Source organism: Phalaenopsis equestris, unplaced genomic scaffold, assembly GCF_001263595.1.
Source record: "Phalaenopsis equestris unplaced genomic scaffold, ASM126359v1 Scaffold199703, whole genome shotgun sequence".
NCBI classification, from domain to species: domain Eukaryota; kingdom Viridiplantae; phylum Streptophyta; class Magnoliopsida; order Asparagales; family Orchidaceae; genus Phalaenopsis; species Phalaenopsis equestris.
This window is the reverse complement of record NW_018219561.1, coordinates 1-17,045: the sequence shown is the minus strand read 5'-3', so window position 1 is coordinate 17,045 and position 17,045 is coordinate 1. Positions and strand designations below refer to the sequence as shown.

The 17,045-nt window shown below is 32.7% G+C and overlaps 1 protein-coding gene across 1 annotated transcript in view; it reads right to left on the bottom strand.

The window, feature by feature from the left end:
- The window catches only part of LOC110035759 (probable protein phosphatase 2C 71), a gene marked incomplete at its 5' end in the record, with an annotated part of 16,635 nt that extends 6,071 nt beyond the window's left edge, over positions 1-10,564 (bottom strand). Inside the window, one exon of the mRNA XM_020740047.1 lies at positions 10,495-10,564. Coding sequence (XP_020595706.1) covers positions 10,495-10,564 — 70 coding nt within the window. The remainder of the gene's footprint in view (positions 1-10,494) is intronic.
- Between the last annotated feature and the right edge of the window lie 6,481 nt (positions 10,565-17,045).

The window sequence follows — 17,045 nt, the reverse complement described above, 5'->3', positions numbered from 1 at the left end:
TCGAGAAAGCTTTCAAATCCATTGGCCTTGAAGAGTTTGTATATTTGGGTTTTCCAGGTTGGGTAGTTTTCGACTGGGAGTTGTGCATTGGTGATGGCTTTGATATTGGACATCAAGAACTTGAGTGATGATGGAAAGGGAGTATCTGCATTCCTTGAGTGGCAAAGTTGACCTCTTGGTTTGTGTAGGCAGATGTTTCCGACATAGTAGGTAAGGAGGAATTTGAGGAAGAACCCGATTGCTCTGATACCATCTAAAAACATATATTACTTCAATGAGTAAGCATTCCTTGCATCTTCAAAACCCCAAGGCAAAGAGTAAATTACTGTGTATATGACTACAGACTTTATGTTCTATATATAAAAGAACTATAGAATATTCAAGAGAGACAGGTGGTCCTGAAGCCAGAGGTAGTTAGCAAAGGGTAGTGGAGAGTGTGTCATTGGTTGCCTAGCATTATAGGTTTGTTGAATAATCATCTAATACAAACACAAGGATTCAAGATCATAAAAGAATCCCACTTCCAATTAAAAACTCACACCACAATAATAAAACATTCAAATTGTATGATTTTGATGAAAACTATTAAATAGACCAATAACTTGGATTACAAAAAAATATGCAGTGCTGCATACGTTTTATGTATGCAAATATTTTCCCATATAAGGAGATGGTTTCCCATAAAATTTTAGAGGTCAAGAAAGAAGTCAATCAAAGCAACATATAAGGTGCGCAAAGACCTGCCTCAACACAATTCCAAAAAAGATGCTTAGAGGTGCACACCTCTAGCAACTCAGGCAAAGCGTACACCACACATTGATTAAGGTGTTGATACCACCTCAGGTATTATCAACATCATAACTTATATATATTATATATACAGATCCAAATGTGCTGATACCACTAACTGTTATTGAAGAAGACTCATTTACATGTCAAGACACACGGAAGTGTTCATTCAATCCGATAAAAGATCATCTAGTACAACAAGTAGTTGCTTCTAATGTTCAACAACCTACACATGTCCGACATACTTTAGACCATTCCACTGATCAGGTGAGTCAATCTTTAGATGATTAATGGCAAGTCTATTCCAGGAGGAAGAAGAAGAACGAAGGCTGACTCCAGCTCGAGAATTTATTGGATGATACATTGGTTACTACTAGCAATGACACTCATCTTACCAATTTATTAGTTTGCTCCTTCCCTAGAACTAGAGGCAGAGGCAAGGCAAAATTGGGTAGCTCTCTAGCTACCTGATACACCGTATTTTGACATTTTTTTGGTTTTTTCTCTTTAGGTCTCTCATGTATTTTTCTATATTTTCTCTTTTTGGAACCATTTGATGTGGTGGTTATCGTGTGGATAGTGTGTCATGTTTGGGCCCTCCCACTAGTGGAGTGGATTGTAGCTAAGAGGTTCTGATCAATGAGCTTCCAACGTAAAAAAAGTGAGTTTGAGGTTGCTTGTCTGTTTGAGTTTCAAACGTGACAAGCCGGGTAAATCGATGATCCATCGAGAAAGCTTTCAAATCCATTGGCCTTGAAGAGTTTGTATATTTGGGTTTTCCAGGTTGGGTAGTTTTCGACTGGGAGTTGTGCATTGGTGATGGCTTTGATATTGGACATCAAGAACTTGAGTGATGATGGAAAGGGAGTATCTGCATTCCTTGAGTGGCAAAGTTGACCTCTTGGTTTGTGTAGGCAGATGTTTCCGACATAGTAGGTAAGGAGGAATTTGAGGAAGAACCCGATTGCTCTGATACCATCTAAAAACATATATTACTTCAATGAGTAAGCATTCCTTGCATCTTCAAAACCCCAAGGCAAAGAGTAAATTACTGTGTATATGACTACAGACTTTATGTTCTATATATAAAAGAACTATAGAATATTCAAGAGAGACAGGTGGTCCTGAAGCCAGAGGTAGTTAGCAAAGGGTAGTGGAGAGTGTGTCATTGGTTGCCTAGCATTATAGGTTTGTTGAATACTCATCTAATACAAACACAAGGATTCAAGATCATAAAAGAATCCCACTTCCAATTAAAAACTCACACCACAATAATAAAACATTCAAATTGTATGATTTTGATGAAAACTATTAAATAGACCAATAACTTGGATTACAAAAAAAGAACAAGAAAGATCAAATACCATAAAATAGAAAAAACCTCCTGCTCATATAAGGAGATGGTTTCCCGTAAAATTTTAGAGGTCAAGAAAGAAGTCAATCAAAGCAACATATAAGGTGCGCAAAGACCTGCCTCAACACAATTCCAAAAAAGATGCTTAGAGGTGCACACCTCTAGCAACTCAGGCAAAGCGTACACCACACATTGATTAAGGTGTTGATACCACCTCAGGTATTATCAACATCATAACTTATATATATTATATATACAGATCCAAATGTGCTGATACCACTAACTGTTATTGAAGAAGACTCATTTACATGTCAAGACACACGGAAGTGTTCATTCAATCCGATAAAAGATCATCTAGTACAACAAGTAGTTGCTTCTAATGTTCAACAACCTACACATGTCCGACATACTTTAGACCATTCCACTGATCAGGTGAGTCAATCTTTAGATGATTAATGGCAAGTCTATTCCAGGAGGAAGAAGAAGAACGAAGGCTGACTCCAGCTCGAGAATTTATTGGATGATACATTGGTTACTACTAGCAATGACACTCATCTTACCAATTTATTAGTTGGCTCCTTTCCTTGAATTACAGGCAGAGTCAAGGCAAAATTGGGTCGCTCTCTAGCTACCTGATACACCGTATTTTGACACTTTTTTGGTTTTTTTTCTTTAGGTCTCTCATGTATTTTTTCTATATTTTCTCTTTTTAGAACCATTTGATGTGATGGTTATCGTGTGGGCAGTGTGTCATGTTTGGACCCTCCCACACAATCTAAAATATATATATATATAAGTTATGATGCTAATATATTACTTTCACTTAACACAATTTTCAAACTGTGAAACTTATGCCTTATTTCATCCTCGAGGCTCACAACTCACCTCATGGACGAAAAATTCCTCAATAGCCAATTGTGCAATTTTAAACAATGATCACTAATACCCAAACCACACAAAGATCACAAGCCACAACAGCTACAAAGAAACTCACATCAATCTACTTGAATTGGAAATTTTTAACTCTAACAAATTGTTCGGTTCATATTTGTCAACCAAATCTAGCCATAATTGTTGCAAACTGACACTTAATAATAAGGCAATTCATGAATCATCATAAGCAATCATGTCAAGCCAATGTAGAAGATACATTTCATAGCACCATAAGTGGTTGACAATTTTATCAAATATCATTGCAAATAGGGAATGTGCATGATTGCATAGAAAAGTATTAGATATCAATTCCTAAAGACAAAATAAAGCGAAAAAAGAACATAGAGCATTTGGTGGCCTGTTAATGAAATAATACCTAAGATACATTAAAATTTGAACATGTACTAAAACATTTAAAAATTTTCAATTTATAAACATCCATCCAAATATGTCGAATGAATTTATATAGGCCTCTTATCACCTAATTTTTGCAAGAATCTCCATTATACTTAAAATTGTCAAAGTTTGCTACAAATATTTCAATACAAATGACTAACAAATTACACAAGTAATCAAAATAATAAAACATTAATATGCTTTCTAAAAACCAATAATGAATGTAATATAAGCAAATCCTAGAGGAAGAGATGAAGGAAACTTAAAAACAGACAAATCAAATAAATACTATATTAATATAGATAGACAATCTCTTAAAAAAATAATCACAAATGATTTGGTATTAATTGTGATGAATAATATACCTTTAGCTTTGACTGGATAAAAGATGTTCTAAATTTTAGATTTCATTTGAGGAATTCATCATTAATTAATTTTCTGAAACATTAACACAATTTAACTCTCCCCAAGATGTTTTTATTTAATAAATTTATGAATCAAGGAACTAACTAATTAAAAAAAAATCAATTCAATGCAATCATTCATTATAAAGATAATTTAATAGATAACTCATCAAGCATATATTATTATATTGCATAATTGATTCATTGACTATAAAAGCATGATTTGTTCAAATCAAAATTAAGAATAGATTCAATTTTTATAACTCCATGCTCAAATATGATCTCATGCTCAGTTTCAATTATAATCTAAAAATTTAACTCTTGCTCAATTTTAGGTTAATGCTCTTGAAAATGATCTAATATAGATGAAGGTGCATCAATTAAATATGATGTAGATTATATTGTAAAAACAAATCATTCTATGCCTAACACCTCAAAAAAAATATTCATAAATTTCTGTTTCTTCAAAATTATAAAATTGGATCACATGATTCTTGTGTTAGACTATATTTAATAAGCTTTAAAGGAGATGATAATGATTTGTCTTTAGAAACATTAAGCAAGGGTGTAGTAATCTTATCAAAATAATTGTAATGGTTCTCAACCTCTATATAGCCCTTGATAAGTTCTTATCTACTGCATTTGAGGAATTGTGGCATAGTCATGCATATTTTTTAGCCTATGGTCCTTTACTAAAATAGATACAACTCATACAATAGCATAAAAGCCTAAAGTCAAATACTATTTGGTTACAGAACATTTAAACTTCGCATAATATTTTAAATACACCATAGTTACCTTGATTACAAATCTTAAATTGATCTTATAATTGATTCTTATAATCATTAAATGTTTAAAATCGAAAGGAAAAACTTTTATAAATTAAAATATTTTGTAGTGGAATATTAATATGCAAGAAAAAATAAAAAATGCGAAAAATTCTGCTCTTAGTGATCTCTTTATGATAGATTAGATACTCAAGATGAAAAATATATGTATGAACAGGTCAAGTAAGGCGATAAGAAAACCAAAGATTTAATTCAAATAAAGTGTATTAAGGATGAAAATAAAAAAAAATGTTAAATAAGGATATTAAACATAGGTGCGTGTGATATTTTGATAAATTTTTCAATGAAGAATGTGAAAATACAATCGACTTTGATGATCTTAATATTGTAAAAAATAACAAAGCTTTGTAAATAATAACAAAGCCAATTATTTCTTCTGTCGCATTAGTAAAACAAAAGTTAATGAGGCTTTAAGAATAATGAAGCATGGAAAAGCAGGATCTCATGGTATTCCAATATAAGTATTGAAATATTTAGGAGATCTAGGGATTTCTTCTAACTAAACTTTTTAATATTATTTTAAAAATTAAAAAGATGTATGATGAATGCAAAAAGAGCCTACTAGTTCCCATTTTTAAGAATAAAGGAGATACACAAGAGTGTGCAAATTATAAATGAATTAAAATAATGTGACATACGTTAAAGTTTGGGAGAGTAACCAAACATAGGTTACAACGTGATACAAAAAATTCTCAAAATCAGCTTGGATTCATGTCATTAAAGATATGTATACTAAAGTTGTTAATTATGTCTGAACACAATAAGGACTGACCAAGTATTTTTTTTTTATTATTTTAATTGACTTATATTAGAGATTGGTTTTAAGCCCATATTTTTTTGCTTTAGTCAAATGTTCTTACTAAATATTTACAGGATGATGTATCTTGGTGTACGCTTTTCACCGATGATATCCTTCTCGTGGATAAGACTAGAGAGAGTTCAGAAAAAAAACTTGAATTAAGAATGTCAACTTTAGGGTCTAAAGGCATTCGTTTGAGTATATCTAAAATTGAATGCATGGAATATAATTTTAGTAGTAGTAGATCTAATTACGAGTAATAACAATTGGTGATCAAGGCATTCAAAGGAGTGAACGTTTTAGATATTTGGCTCTATCATTCAAAGTGCGGTGATATAAATAGGGATATTATTAGAATAGTTGAGTGGAGAAATGCAGAGGGGTCTATTTTGTGATAGAAAAGGACCACATATAAGGAATAATTTTATAAGATGATGGTGAGACCTGCAAAGCTTCATGGTGCAAAATGTTGGCTTGTAAAAGAGAAGCATAAAATTAAGTTTTGTTGAGATGAGAATCTTTAGATGGATGAGTGACTTTACATTTAAAGACAAAATGTGAAATGAATATATTTGTAAAAGGGTTGGATTATTCCAATAGCAGATAAGATTAGAAAGAGTAGGCTTAGATGGTTTGGTCACATTAAACATTGACCATCTCATAATCCAATTAAGAAAATAGATGTTTAAGATTTGACTTATGTTAAGAAAGGCATAGGTAGACCTAAAGCTTGGGCACATTATATAAAAAATGATCTTAATTTAATAGAAATAAATGAAAATATGACACTTAATAAGAGACAATGGATAAAAAGTATTCATATAGCCGACCCATTTAGTGGGATAAAAGCTTGTTGTTGTTGTATTGGATTTGTTGAATCAGTTTAAATCCTATGAAACTGCTTGATAACTTTTTCGAGATTTATGTTAGTTCAATTTACTTTGAATTATTTATATTATAATAATATTAATTATTAATTTATTAATTATTAAAAATATTGATCACTATTTATAGTTATTTTGGAAAAATAATGCTTTAAGTATTGATTTTATAATAAATATAACTTAGAAATATTATTTGATCACTTTTTTAAGACTAATAATTTCTCAGTCTAGGTTCATTCATATTCATAAAAAAATAATATTTTTTAATAAAATATATAATATAGCATTAATTTTTACCTTTTATATAAAATAAATTTTACCTGAAATTGCTCTTTATCCCTCTGTCATAAAATTCTGACCTAATTCCATGTAGCTTAGAATGATAGTCATGTGCAAAGTTTGTGGAGAAGTTGGACACAAATTTAAAACGGGCGATAACAACTAATTTTTAACTTAGTTATCACCAAAGCTCAAGTTTTTTTAAATAAACTTATGATAAAGTTTCAATAGAAGAATTTTGGAGAGTTTTACCAAAAAGGAATTTGATATTGTTTATTTTCATGTCATTAATGATATGTATATTAGAGTTGTTGTGTTCAAATACAAGGAGGATTGAACTAGTATTTTCCAAATTCAGTTAAATTACATGAGAAATCGGCTTTAAGCTATATCTTTTTGCTTTAGTTAAGGATATTCTTATTGAACATTTATAGGAGATGTACCTTAGGGTATGCTTTCGTTGATGATAACCCTCGTGAATATGAGTAGAATGAGAGGTAAGGAAAAGCTTAAATCGTAGAGGTCAACTTTAGAGTCTAAATACTTTCATTTAAGTAGGTCTAAAAGTGAATGCATTGAATGTAATTTTAGCAATAGTAGATCTAATGGCAAGGTTGTAATAATAGGCGATCAAATAATTAGAAGAAGTGAATGGTTTAGATATATCGGGTCTATTATTCAAAATGATGGTGGTAAGGATGGGGATGTTATTAATAGAATTCAAGTTGGATGGTTGAAGTGGAGGAATGCATCGAGTATATTGTGTGATAGAAAAAAACCGTTATTGAACAATTTTTTAAGATGGTGATTAGACCAGATGAGAATGCTCAAGTGGATGAGTGACATTACACTTATAGAAAATGCGAAACGACTATATCCATGAAAGTGTTGATGTATCTCCAATGACAGACAAGACTAAAGAGAATCACCCTAGATGGTTTGATCACATTAAACGTCGACCATATGATGATCAAGTTAGAAGAGTGGATGTTTTAGATTTGCATTATTTTAATAAAGGTAGACCTAAAAAGAATTATGTATGTTGTAAAAAAAATTATCTAATTTATTAAAATTAAACAAAAATATGACACTAAATAGGAAATAATAGGAAAAAAAGGATTCGTGTAGTCAACCCCACTTATTAGGATAAAGGCTTGTTGTTTTTGTATTAGATTTGTTAAATCCATTTAAATCCCGCGAAACTGTTTGATAACTTGTTTTAAGATTTAAATATGTTAGCTCAATTTATTTTGAATTATTAATACTAATAATATTAATTATTAATTTATAAATTATTAAAATAAATAGTCAGTATTTAGATTTATTTTTGAAATATAATATTTTAAACTCTTGATTGTCTTATAAATATAACCTAGAAATATTATTTTATCACTCTTTTAAGACTAATAATTTCTCGAAGTCCATGTAGTTTCATTCATATTCATAAGAAAAAAATAATTTATAAAATAATACATATAATATAGCATTAATTTTTAGTTTTTACATGAATAATTTTCATACGAAATTTCTCTTTATCCCTCTCATAAATTTCTAACTCAATTCAATATAGCTTAGAATAATCCTCGTGCAAGATTTGTGGAGGAGTTGGTAGAGAGATTTCTGTATAAACTAAGAGACTCAAGTTTGAAACACACTCCGACATCTCATTTCTAACCTAATCATCACCAAAGCTCAAATAAAAGCCATAACTCTCAAAATTATGTACAGTTATTCAAATAAGACACTCATCCTCTTATCCCATGTTCATCTTCCATGCGATACTGGAAAGAGAGATATCAAGGATTTACCTATACTGCACACCCATCTTGATCCCAAAAGAGATGCTTATGCCCTCGACGACTTTAATGATGGCAAATAAACAAGAGTATCCTCAATCGCATACTTGAACGATTGAATTCCAGCCTAACAGACCAAGCTTGTGAGCTGTCGCATGCAAAGCTCGCGATGGTCGGCGTCTGCAACTCTGGCCGCGAGAAGAAGTTGAAGATCATTTCCTAAAAGGGTTGGAGTAGCTTCAATGGCAGATAAAAATAGAGAGAGGCGCCTTAAATGGTTTGGTCACCCTTAAATGGTTTCGTCACATTAAAAGTGGACCATCTGATGACTGTGTTAGGAGAGTAGATGTTGTAGATTTGACCTATCGTAAGAATGGTAAATGTAGACCTTAAAAAGCTTGGCCATGTTGTATTAAAAATAATCTTAATTTATTAGAATTAAATAAAAATGACATTCAATAGAACATAATGGAAAAAAAAAGAATTCATGTAGCCGACCCCACTTAGTGGGATAAAGACTAGTTATTGTTGTTCTTGTTATAATCATCAAATGTATAGCATTCTTCTTTAATTATGTTATTAGTCAATGTAAACGGCTAATGATTAAAAATGCCCATTAATTTGACTTATCACATTCAATTTTTATAGAATTATGCATATTATAGATTTGAAGAAATCTTCTAAGTGAAAATTCAATAGGGTCATACATACCATCAAATGTAAGAATAAATTTAAATCTCAGTTATACATAACTATAGCTTATCCAATATTTTTGAAATTGCACGTTGTTATTATTTTGCTGGTTATCCAAATTACTGTGTCCCACCTCTAACATGTTGATGCAACAATAATAGAGTCTGCTATCGAATCTAACATAGGAAGCTGTAGTATTTAGGATTATCTAAAGCAAATCTACAAAGATGTGCATAAAATTATACACATCAGACAAATTTCCATTCATGAACTTCTTAAGTTAGAAAACTATTTGCTGGTTTATATCAACATTAAAAATAAATAAAATTCACAGAAAGGATAATTTAATAATCTTACAATAGAAATGACACATAAAATTTAAAATCATAGAATAGTCAAAATACTAGACCAAAAAAATTCAAATTTATAAGTTTTGGCCGAATCCACTCACACATCATGTCAAAAGCAGAAAGAAAACTTCAGAAGAACATAAGGAATTACATCCAACCAACATTCATTTAATTAAAAATATCATTTACTTTCAAGGGAGTCAAAAAATATTATCTTTAACATGCCTAACCACATTTAAAATCACATAACGTTCCCATAAATAATAAAAAAAAATATTAGAATAATGATCACGTGCCCAATCCAAAAGGTCCTTCAAATCCCTCAGCAAACAAACAAATCCACAGCCAAGTCACTGGCAGAGCATTGCTTGATCGCGTATTACATAACAAAAGCAAATAACAAATGGAACAGAATGTGACAAGTCAAGCAAATAACAAATTGAAGGATCCAATAAGTATAAAAACTAATGCAAATCATGTAATCAAAAACATCCATACTTCATAAAAATTGCAAGCTGCAGCTGGAGCAAAGGAAACCACATTACAATTTACATCCTTTTTAAGGTTTCATCTAGTAAGAATTTGTTCTTCTTTCAAAAAAAAAAATATAATGGCATTTCATGATTCTGATATCCTTGCCAATCATGCAACGAAAACCTACCTTTTTACTTGTGGCTTCAAAACATAGAACAGCACGCTGATTTATGTGGAAATAATGGCAACTTTATTTGTTACAAATGTAGCATAACATTACCAAAATAAAGCCTAAATTTGTTGTTGATTGCTAAAAGTTGATCATTCATATGCCGTTAAAAGGCTTTAAAAAATAACTGATACCTATCAATATTTTGAACAAAAGTTCTAATGCCAAAGGACTATGATATGTAATGATCATTCCCTCAAATAAATATTAGAAAAATTTATACTTAAAATTGCTAAGAAAGGCAGTAAAAGAGTTATAAAATATACCTTAGAAGGATGAGGGAACAGTGCAACCCCAGAAGAGAGTGAAAGTTGCGGTAATGAGACGACCTCAATTCTGGCTTGTACAATAAAAACAGTTTTTAGGAATTCAATGTCAAGAAAAGAATATATATAATAAATAAAATATCATTCCAACAAAAGTTTTGTTCAGCAGAAAGATCCTTCCATAGGAATGAAAAAGCATATCGGACGAACATGGCAATGACTTCATTAAGGCCAAAAATGGAAACTCTTCCGTTAATGTCTTGAAAATTTTTTCTGTTACTATCTTGCATTGAGAATCTAAGACTTGTTCAAAAAGATACTGCAAAAGCTAACATCGAAACTTAATTAACAGCAGTATTCCATCCGCATATTCCCTATTTAGCAATAGTGAATCACGATAATTACTGGAATCATCAAATTTGAAATCAAAGTGAAGCAAAGTGATAAAAAATCAATAGTTAACAATTATGAACAAGTAATTCCATTGACCAGTAAAAACACCCATAGTATTTAGCTACTTGAGATTATTTTGACTCGTCCCATATGTCAACTCACAACATAAACAGTTATTTTTATTGCGCTATTGACCTCCCCTTTTACCCTCCAATCCAATTTAAATCTTGCCATTAGCCACCTAAACCATAGAGCCCCGATCCTGGCTCAGTCGCCCTAGCACCAAAGCTAACCCAACCACACCCTTGATCTTTTTATAGAACCTTTTCATCATTTCATTTTAGTAAGCGGGCCTAGCCCCTTAGTTGGCTAAAGGAATACCCATAGCCATAGACCAAAGACTAGCTTAAGAATGGTTGGCCCAAAATCTCATCTAACGTTTAATTGGTCAATTTTAAGGCCAAAACCTGACAGTTTACCCAACTTACATAATCTTAAAATCACAATGACCTAGCAGAATATTATTAAGCTTATCATCATTAGCCAAAACCCTTCTTGGATTGACTAGTCAGCCACACAGTGCTCATGCTCGTTGAGCAAATCCAAGTCCCTCTCAATATAGGTCGTGTACCTTGGCCTTGGAACCGTTGTCTCGCTTTATACCCTCCTGTCAATCTTTCTACCATCCTCCACCCTTGCAACTACCTTTTGAGTACCAGTGGTTGCATGTTGGCACTTGCCATCCAACACTAATTTCATGATGCCTTATCCCGAAAAAAGTTTTCCTCTTTGGTGACTTCCCGACACCTTGTCCCAAGAAGTATCCCTTCTCAATAACTTCTCACAAGTTTTTCAGTGCTTTCTTCTAAGAAATCTCCCTTCTTGGTGACTTCTTGGAACCTTCCACGTGAGGTCTCCCTTCTCAATGACTTCTTGATGCCTTGTCCATAGAATTCTCCACTTCCTAATGACTTCTCAATGTCTTCCCTTCTCTTCTTTTCAACATTTTCTCCAAGGAGGCCTCCAAAATTAGCACATTCTCCAAAAGAGTCTCTCTTATCAGCGACTTTGTGTTTTCTTATTTTGAAAAGCCTCACATACTCATCCCCACCTCCCTAGAAATCTCTCCTTCTTGGTGCTTCCTCGATTGTGTTATCATCTCATCCCTATGAATCCTAATAATCTTTTCGAGGCCTTCTCTTAAAAAGTCCCTCTTACTAGCAACTTCTCAATGTCTGATTTCATTAGGTCTCCCTTCTCAAATTTGTTCTCTCCTCTTGGTGCATTCCCAAGCATCTTCTCAGTAATTTTACAACCAAGACCTCACATTAGAGCATCCCCACCTTAACACTCGGTGATGCCTTATCGGCGCCAACCAGTTTTAGTCGGCACTAAGCCATCTACCCAAATAGCTTAGGATTCTTCTCTAATGTATGCATCGAGGGGTCTGTAACTCATCCCTAGGGTTTAGCATGTGTGGCCAATTTTCTATAAAATGGGCAATCAAGGACAAGATTTTCTTAATTTGAAAAACCTCTTGCACGATGCATTACTCAAGAAATCCTCGTGCATAGTGCAACCTATAGTGTCGCCTATTAGTTGTCATTGGCTTCTTTTCTTGCCTAACTTGAGCTTCTAAATCCCAATCCATGGCTCTAGGCTAAACTTAACAAACTAGTATGGATTTAATAACATGAGCACTCCATTTCAAGTTTCTAACCTTAATATTATTGTCCAAAACAAAAAAATGTTGACTTGTGACCCCTAACTATTGCCCAGTGATGTCAAGTATAAAATGTCACAGTTAAAAGCCTATAACATAAAAAAAATCACTGACGTTCATCAATTCAACACGTAAAAAATGAACTTTTCCTTTCATTCTCCTTAAATTGTGCTCCTCTCAGCCACTCTAGAGCTATCATTTGATTCCACCACTCGATGATCGTCCTACGTGTCACCCCAAGGCAATAAAGGGGTTTGTCCAATTTAGGAGACTAGGAAGCACCATGCCAAAATGTATTGCACACCACAACCACTATAAACTCACCATCATCTCTCCCCTCACCAAACCATATCCCATTGACTTCATCTTCACTATATTGGGATAACTTGTCAATTTAACTATTAGGTCCATTTCTATCTTATAGAGTCTTACTAATGGGGTAACCAACCTCTAACAAAAATAAAGTTCTCAATTAATACTAGGGTAAAAATGTTATTGGCCCTATTAACACTCCTTGCAAGGTTCATAGTTCATCATTATAGCTATTAACTAGTCGAAGTGGATAGAAACCATAACACATAGAGAAGTTAATGCAAACAATAATGCTGGATATCTTTCGAAATCACAATGGCTGCCACTTTTGTTTGTTGCGTCATCATTTTAGAAAATGGCATATTGCAAGATTTGCAAGTCACCACTATATTGATGGGCAGTACTTCATTTATTATCCTAGGGCAATTTACCTAATAGAAGCCTTCAACGAGACACTTAAGCGGCTTATTAAGAATCTATTTTCCATTAACAAATGAGAATGGCATTACAACTTGAAATAATCCTTGTGGGTTAAGGACTACCAACATGCTAAAATATTCAACACCTTGTACAATGGCTTATGAATTTGAATCTATCTATATGTAGATGTTACCTATTAGGTGTGGCTCTTAACCATTAGCCTACCCACGAAGAGAATGGTCAGCTTCAACTAGAAGAGCTCAACGCCTTAAATGAGTTTCAACTTCAAGCGCGCCGCAATCTATAGCATTACCAAACCTACATAACCTAAACTCATGCTCCATTGGTTTATTGAGGACCTTCAAAGTGGAAGACCTAATATTTATGTGACATCAACATATTATCACTCTACACCACCAAGGGTTTGAGCATACCGCAAAAAGCTCCTTTATCATGGAGTAAGCATTCAAAGGCAAGGAGTCTATCCCATTATCATGGAGTATGCATAATAAAATAGCGAGCCTATCTCTTCGTTTGATTTTGTAGGTACATTATTGATCCCCCAAATTAATGGGTGGTACTTTAAGTATTATACCTGGGTGGTGTCTCCTCCAAATTTAGCATCTTATAGATTGAGCATAGATTAGGCAACCCAAGCCAACAATTGTTGTCCCCCAACTGCTTGATAAAGCTTAAAGGCAACCCATTTTAGTTCTCTACAAGTCGAATGTGTTCTAGGTAACAAAAACTATAGCACATCTCATTAGATTTCCAACATATTCCAAACCCACTTTTGGTTTGTCTCAAAACGAGGTACACCCATTCTAAATCTATAAAGTCTAACCATTTATCCTATTTTAGCTCCTTATGAACTGAGTATGGTTTAGACAATCAACACCAACATCGACATCCTATAGTTCTCTATTTAAGTGTATGTTTTTAATTTACATTTTTTATAGAGAATCTTGATTTAACTCCCTAGACATCAAATATGGTCTTCATTAATAAAATGCCTGAGAAAACAGCACTAAATCAATATTGTAGCTTATGTCCTTTCAATTTATTCCTACAAAGGACAATCTGCCTAAGGTTCATAGAACTTAACCTATTTCCCTTAGTTTTGCTCCATCGAATAGACTATGATCTGGGTAAACAAATCCTCGTTACCTAGTGGAGTGCAAACTCTTGTTTATCTACACTAGATTTGAGTATAGTGACCATGTAGAGTTGCACCTTGCTTGTCGATCTTTCAGTCCAGATGCCTTAATAATTTTGAAATTAATCTAGATAACCAAAACTAAAACATTATTAAAGATCTTCTCGGATCTCATACTCAAGTCTCTAAAGGGCCTCCCTATTAAAATCAACCCATGAATACGACAATGGATCATCTATCATGTGAATTAGGTGTACGACAAAAACCTTTAGGGGAGAAATTGAATTAGTAGATCACATATTTTGTATTTCTATTCTAGCTTCCTAAAGATCAAGCTTGATTTAGGTTTAAAAAAACCAAAATTTTCTAGTAGAACAACTGTTGAAAGAAATTGTAGACTCTCTGCCTCTTCACGAGTCAAGCTTAACATACCATATCATAACATTCCTTTCAATGCTTACGAAATCTTCATATTCGTTCTTCTGGCCATTTGAGTACATATAAACATGTCAGTGACTTGCAACTTTAAAATCCTTCTACTCTTAAGTTCTTAGCATTTTTCTCTCTGGTATGGTTGTCCCAATTAGGTCTAAATCATCACAATTCAATTTTCACTAGATCTCAATTATACATACATTACCTCATTCCCTAGTAGATCACCATATATTTTATCTCAATTCAACAAGCTCATTGTCAACCAATTACCCTTGATAAGTCCTAACCATAATGCTTTAATGGCCTCAAAATTTTATTGATGAGAAGCAGCAACATACCTAGTGGAATTCATTCCAAACTTCGGAAAAGTGCTATTTCCTCTTGATGGAACTATCCACCTCATGGCTTCGAGCCATACTATAGCAAATGGTTCCCTGTTAACTATATCTTGAATTTAACTCAAGAAAATTCACCTCATCCCCAAAGGATCCCCTTCTCTTTAGCCTCACCATAATGTGTGAAGCGCTAGATTTGCTCTTATTTGAGCACTGGTTTGTATGCATTCATACCAACTACTGATTTTAATCACTTAAGACATTCTAACTATAAACTTAAATCTATTTTTTGGATTAATATAAATCATATAGCCCATAAAGTTGCAACCATCTACTATGTACACAAAAATACACACTTGCAAACATGTGAACGCCTCATTTTACATCGAATTTTTTTGAGATATGTGTGTATTACCATGTTTCTTGTATATGCATTTAAGGATTTATTTAAATTTTTGTGATAATTTTGTATTAATTGATCAATAAAATGGTCCTCATTTTATTCATATAATAATCATTTCTAAGATTTTCTCATACTGTACAATGATATGACATGGGTAAAGACTAATGAGTGTGAGATTAGAAGTCAAAGTGTGTAAGGATCTAAAATATTAAGGAGTTTCCCTCCCTCTGCTTCATGGCATGCCCTTACACTTGTCCTATAAATAAATGAAATGTTACTACTTTTTCTTATAGTTGCCTATGATGCTCCATAAAATTATAGACATTCGAATGGACCCATTGAGAAACCCTTCAAAAATCAAAGCTTAAACAAAGCCCTTTTGAATCTATAGGGCACTCAACCATTTTTCTACAAAATAAAATAAATAAATAAAACATTTTTCTACAAAATCATAAAATGAATACTACTTCAACTTATAACCCAAATGAGTAGATCAAGAAATCGAAGGACATGTGCTAAGTTTGGTATTACTCACCATCGATCAGCCTATCTTGTACTATATTAAGACTTAAAGGATAAAGCTTTAAAACTAGCATAGGTACAATTCAATGGGGAATAAACCGTTTTGAACCTATAGGGAACTCAACCATTTTTCTACAAAATAAAATAAATAAATAAAACATTTTTCTAAAAAATCATAAAATGAATACTACATCAATTTATAACCCAAATGAGTAGAACAAGAAATTGAGGGGCATATGCCCAGTTTGGTATTACTTACCATCGATCAACCTATCTTGTACTATATTAAGACTTAAAGGATAAAGCTTTAAAGCTAGCGTAAGTAAAATTTAGTGAGGAATAAGCCCCTTTTGAATCTATGGGGCAGTCAACCATTTTTCTACACAATAAAATAAATAAATAAAATATTTTTCTACAAAATCATGAAATGAATACTACTTCAATTTATAACCCAAATGAGTAGATAAAAAAATCAAGGAACATGTGCCAAGTTTTGTATTACTAACCATCAATCAACCTATCTTGCACTACATTAAAGGATAAAGCTTTAAAACTAGTGTAGGTATAATTTAGTGGGATTCCCCGTTCAAAGAATACAAAACTTGTCTTCAAACTTCTTGATGCCCATCATGACTGGGTTGTAAATCCTTTCATGGGCAACTTCTCGAGAGAAGAAGAAAAGTTTCATATATCCACATTACTTGCATTAAACTAAGCAGAGCATTCCCCACAAATGGTGTTATAAATCTTTACCTAGCTAACTCTTTCTAGTTATTGTGGAGTCATAAGCCCTGATCTCTCGTATGATCAAGACTTGTACCATTTTTTAGGAAGTGTGAGTTCATTTGAGGC